General features: G+C 50.4%; 1 protein-coding gene across 2 annotated transcripts in view; it reads left to right on the top strand.

Annotated features, from left to right (window-relative positions):
* Positions 1-299: 299 nt before the first annotated feature.
* The window catches only part of PCDH9 (protocadherin 9), a 762,177-nt gene continuing 756,476 nt past the window's right edge, over positions 300-6,000 (top strand). For both annotated transcript variants that reach the window (XM_088667463.1, XM_088667462.1), the window contains exons 1-2: positions 300-1,159; positions 2,437-5,593. In XM_088667463.1, the coding sequence (XP_088523589.1) occupies positions 2,558-5,593 (3,036 nt within the window). In that variant the 5' untranslated portion in view covers positions 300-1,159; positions 2,437-2,557. The remainder of the gene's footprint in view (positions 1,160-2,436; positions 5,594-6,000) is intronic.

The raw sequence follows: 6,000 nt of genomic DNA, 5'->3' as shown, positions 1-6,000 counted from the left end.
AGGCAAGAGCTGGCTGAAAACAGCCGCCTGAGCGGGCGCCCGTGCGCCTCATCCCGCTGCCCGATCAGCCATTTTCCACAAGGGCAGCCTCAGCGCCCGCCGCGACCACCTCCACTACCGCCGCCCGGCCCGCGGAGCCGGAGCAAGTGGCCCGCTCCCTGGCTGCCCGTAGCCGCGCTGTCCCCGCCCTCGGCCCCGCCCCCGCGTCGCCGGCCAATCCGGCTCGGCGGAGGGGGAGGGCGATGCAGGCTTTGCGCCCGCCTCCCTGTGGGCTTATTGAGAGTTATATCAAGAAACCCAGTTCGGAGCGAGGAAGGGGAGAGCGAGCGAGCGAGAGAACGAGGGAAGGAGCGGGCGAAGGAGGGAGCGCGCGCCGGAGACGGGAGGGGAAGCCTGCGCCGCCTGCCTTGCCTTGCCTTGCCTCCACGGCCAAGCAACAGCCCGGTCCGGGTCCGCGCGCCGGGGCAGCCCGCCAGCCTCGTCCCCCGCGAGGAGGTCCCGGGCAAGGCGAGCAGCCCGCCAGGCTGCAGGCTCTGCGGAAAGAAGTTGCGCGCTCAGTTTCCTCGCGGCGCGGAAGGCGAGCGCATCGGGCGGCCGGGGCAGAGCGGGGCATGCCCTGATCCGGAGAAGCGCGCCGGGCGGGCTGTGCGCTCGCCGCCGGGCTGCCTGGCTCGCTGGCCGGGCTGCCTGGCCGCTTTCGCCGGGGCTGGTGAGCCGGCGGTGTCGCCTGCGCCGCGAGAGGGATCGGCTGCATCGCTTTGATCAGCATCCTCCTCGGCATCCTCAGAGTAAGGAGGAAGAGCAAGTAAATAAGGGAGGGGCAGAACGGGAGAAAAAGGTGGAGGGAGAACGAGAGAGACGCGCCGAGAGAAGCATGGCGAACCCGGACGGAACTGTGAATTTGTTCTCTGGAGTTGTGAATTTGCCACCGAGAAACAACACCTCTGCTCTGGAGGAGGAAGCGCCTGCCTTGCCGGCTGCTTGCTGATTCCCCTTCCACCTCTCCTCTCCCTCCAAAAAATACGAATTTGGTGGCTACCTGGGTGCCCGATGCATTGTGCGGGGCTTTCTCTGTGTCTTGGTCCTGGGAGATCGGATCCTTCCCCGGCTGCTGCTGCTGCTGCTGCTGCAGTTCATCGGCACACGAAAAAGCGGCAACGTAAGTGCAAAGTTCCATATGCTTCTCTCTTTTTTGGGAGGGGAGGCATTTTTTAAAAATAAAATAAAATTGATTATAATATATATTCCGACGGGAGGGGGGATCTCCGCGTTGCTTTGGGCTTGAGTTTGCTGGCTCTGCAGCCCCTACCTGCCTGCATCAGTGTGTAATGGAAAGGATCACGGATATCAACGCGTAGCTTTTAATGCAGATGTCAGATCAGTGCTTCTGACCAAACTCTCCCCGCCTCCCCCTCCCCCAATCTTATAAGGACGCCTGGAGCTTCATTTGCTCCCATAAGGGCATCTGAGCAGAAGTCTCTCTCTCTTTCTTAAGCAGCACTATTAGACTGCAGTATTTATGTGTGGCAGCTGCTGCTAATAACACATCCGGAGGGGCAGCCGAGTGTCACTGACTGCATCACTCCCCTCCATACAACCCTCATAACAAAAAACAAACCAACCCCCAACAGCATCTTTCTGCATATTTTTTTGTAAACATCTGGCTTGCTGCTTCTGAGTTGGTTCAAGGCTGCCTCCTCCCCAAATCTTCTGTTTATGTTGAAGTTGAACGTTCTCCGGCAGATGCAAGTCACATACACTGGCACACTGGAACATCTGGAAAAGGTGACATTTTGGTTGGCTCTGGGGAAGAAACTAGAGGTCCTGTTATTGTCTTCCTTAGTTAATAGAAACGGGAAGTAGCCAGAGAGCTACTGCAGAAGCAGCAGTATGAGCAGTTTGTCTGAATCGTTAAGAGATCCTAGAACATCTTACAGCACTAGCCTAGGATAAAACACACAAGCAAGAGGAAGGGGAGGGAAATCTAGCTGGGTAATATAATTGGGAGAAGGCAGGATGCATGGTGCTTTAAATTGCAGTGGGCATACAATTCATGCTATGCATTTTTTTTAAAAAAAACTTCCACTGAATTTTGGGGTGGAAGGAGAAAGCATTGCATGGTATGTTCAGTTCAATGGACTGATTTGAACAACCATGTGTATGTGTGTGAGAGAGAAAGGGAGAGAGAAGGAAACTGCTTCTCTCCCATCAATCTTGTAACTAGTTAATTTCATTCTGAATGTGTGGTATACTGGCACATTCATGGAGAGGAACTGCTTGCACACACAAACGGAAGGAAAGAAGGAAAGCAGGTGCCAGGTGTTTGCAAGTGTGTTGCAGAAACGTGGAGCAGGGCTTGGCAGTGGCATCCGGTGTCAGTTAAAATGAGTCAATAACACTTCTTTTTTATTGTTGTTGTTGTGATTGTGTTGACAGTGGCTGTCTGGAAGCAAGAGCTCTGATGTGATGCATCCTGCAGTCCTCCCGAGGCAGCAGCATTCCATCGTGGAAACCTTGAAACCCTGAAACCCTGAGAAGGAGCTATAAACACATTATCATGGACCTGAGGGATTTTTACCTGTTGGCTGCCCTGATTGCCTGTTTAAGGCTGGATTCTGCTGTGGCTCAAGAACTTATTTACACCATCCGAGAGGAGCTACCGGAAAACGTCCCCATCGGGAACATACCAAAGGATCTGAACATTTCTCACATCAATGCCGCCACAGGAACCAGTGCTAGTCTTGTCTACAGACTGGTCTCCAAAGCAGGGGATTCCCCTTTGGTGAAAGTGTCCAGCACCACAGGGGAGATCTTTACCACCTCCAACAGAATCGACAGAGAGAGACTCTGTGCGGGAGCTGCCTATGCTGAAGAGAATGAGTGCTTCTTTGAACTGGAGGTGGTGATTCTCCCAAACGACTTTTTTCGGCTGATCAAGATCAAAATAATTGTGAAGGATACCAATGACAATGCCCCCATGTTTCCCTCCCCTGTCATCAACATCTCCATACCTGAAAACACTCTGATCAACAGCCGCTTTCCGATCCCGTCAGCCACGGACCCCGACACTGGCTTCAATGGGGTACAGCACTATGAACTTTTGAATGGGCAAAGTGTCTTTGGGCTGGATATCGTGGAAACTCCAGAAGGGGAGAAGTGGCCTCAGCTGATTGTGCAGCAGAACTTAGACAGGGAGCACAAAGATACCTATGTGATGAAAATCAAAGTCGAGGATGGAGGAACCCCCCAGAAATCCAGCACAGCTATCCTCCAGGTCACAGTAAGTGATGTCAATGACAACAGGCCGGTTTTTAAAGAGAGTCAGGTGGAGGTTCACATACCAGAGAATGCCCCTGTAGGTACCTCGGTCATTCAGCTGCATGCCACAGACGCAGATATAGGAAGCAATGCGGAAATCAGATATATTTTTGGTGCCCAGGTTGCTCCTGCAACTAAAAGACTCTTTGCTTTAAACAACACAACTGGGCTGGTGACAGTTCAGAGGGCCTTAGACCGAGAGGAGACTGCCATCCACAAGGTGACAGTGCTGGCCAGTGATGGTAGCTCGACACCTGCCCGGGCAACTGTTTCCATCAATGTGACTGATGTGAATGATAACCCCCCTAACATAGACCTCAGGTACATTATAAGTCCCATCAATGGCACAGTGTACTTATCTGAGAAAGACCCCATCAATACCAAGATTGCCCTAATTACGGTCTCAGATAAGGATACTGATGTGAATGGCAAAGTGATCTGTTTCATTGAGAGAGAAGTGCCATTCCACTTGAAGGCAGTTTATGACAACCAGTACTTGCTAGAGACCTCTTCCTTGCTGGACTATGAGGGCACCAAAGAATTCAGCTTTAAGATAGTTGCCTCCGATTCCGGCAAGCCCAGTTTGAACCAGACTGCCCTAGTAAGAGTTAAGCTGGAAGACGAAAATGACAACCCGCCAATTTTCAGCCAGCCTGTAATTGAGCTGTCCGTTTCCGAAAACAACCGCCGGGGTCTGTACTTAACAACTATTAGTGCCACAGATGAGGACAGTGGGAAAAATGCAGACATTGTTTATCAGCTTGGCCCCAACGCCTCCTTTTTTGATTTGGATCGAAAGACAGGGGTTTTGACAGCTTCCCGAGTCTTTGACAGAGAGGAGCAGGAGAGGTTCATTTTTACTGTTACGGCCCGAGACAATGGCACCCCTCCCCTGCAGAGTCAAGCTGCTGTAATCGTGACAGTCTTGGACGAGAATGACAACAGTCCCAAATTTACTCATAACCATTTTCAGTTTTTTGTGTCGGAGAACTTACCAAAGTATAGCACCGTAGGAGTGATCACGGTGACTGATGCAGATGCAGGAGAAAATAAAGCTGTGACTCTTTCCATCCTGAACGACAATGAGAACTTTGTTCTGGATCCTTACTCTGGAGTTATAAAGTCCAACGTTTCTTTTGACCGAGAGCAGCAGAGTTCCTACACCTTTGACGTCAAGGCCATCGATGGAGGGCAGCCGCCTCGTTCTTCTACCGCAAAAGTCACTATAAATGTCATGGATGTTAATGACAACAGCCCTGTGGTCATCTACCCACCTTCAAATACTTCTTTTAAGCTGGTGCCTCTCTCTGCTATCCCTGGCTCTGTTGTGGCTGAAGTGTTTGCCGTTGACATTGACACGGGAATGAATGCTGAGCTGAAATATACAATTGTAAGTGGAAACAACAAAGGTTTGTTCCGTATTGATCCGGTGACGGGTAACATTACCCTGGAAGAAAAACCTACTCCTACTGATGTAGGGCTGCATCGATTAGTGGTCAATATCAGTGACCTGGGTTATCCTAAATCTCTGCATACCCTTGTCCTTGTGTTTTTGTACGTCAATGACACGGCTGGAAATGCCTCTTATATCTATGACTTGATCCGCAGGACTATGGAAACACCTTTGGACAGGAACATCGGCGACAGTAGCCAGCCTTATCAAAATGAGGACTACCTTACAATCATGATTGCTATTGTGGCAGGTGCCATGGTGGTCATTGTGGTGATATTTGTCACTGTTCTGGTTCGCTGCCGCCACGCCTCCCGCTTCAAAGCTGCCCAGAGGAGCAAGCAAGGGGCCGAGTGGATGTCTCCCAATCAGGAGAACAAACAGAACAAGAAAAAGAAGCGGAAGAAAAGGAAGTCTCCCAAGAGTTCCCTGTTGAATTTTGTTACCATTGAGGAATCCAAACCGGAGGATGCCGTTCATGAACCTATCAACGGGACCATTAGCCTTCCAGCTGAGCTGGAAGAGCAAAGTATAGGAAGATTTGACTGGGGCACGGCCCCGCCCACCACCTTTAAGCCTAACAGCCCTGACCTTGCTAAGCATTACAAATCTGCCTCTCCGCAGTCCGCTTTCCATCTTAAGCCTGACACTCCCGTCTCGGTGAAAAAGCACCACGTGATTCAGGAACTCCCTTTGGACAACACCTTTGTTGGGGGTTGTGATACCCTTTCCAAACGCTCTTCCACTAGTTCAGATCACTTCAGTGCCTCAGAGTGCAGTTCCCAAGGAGGCTTCAAGACAAAGGGCCCCTTGCACACCAGACAGGTAAACGAGCACTTTTACTGGTCTATAAGTACTGCATACAAGTGCCCACTCAACCAGTACTAAAGTGCCAGGATATATATTTTCTTTCACTGTAATTTTAGCTTAGTTATAATATGCATAGAGCAAAGCGGGGGAAATACCTGTCCCTTTAGTATCTCTCTGGGGCAGGACTATGCATTTTTAGAATGAATATGATGGTCCAAAGTTGTAAGTTGCCAACTTTTTTTGTTTTAGAGAGAATGACATGCACACACTCATGTACAAGTTCATTCATGCTGTCACACGGACACCTACCTACCTAGGCAGAGGTTAAAGGCAATTGTGTGAATTTGTCAAGAACATCTTAGTATAGAGGTTTACTGAAGAAGAAAACATATTTTTCAGTCTGCCAATTTCAACTCAAAGGG

This window comes from Zootoca vivipara, chromosome 4 (genome assembly GCF_965207765.1).
Source record: "Zootoca vivipara chromosome 4, rZooViv2.hap1.1, whole genome shotgun sequence".
NCBI lineage: Eukaryota > Metazoa > Chordata > Lepidosauria > Squamata > Lacertidae > Zootoca > Zootoca vivipara.
This window is presented reverse-complemented; position numbering and strand designations above follow the sequence as displayed.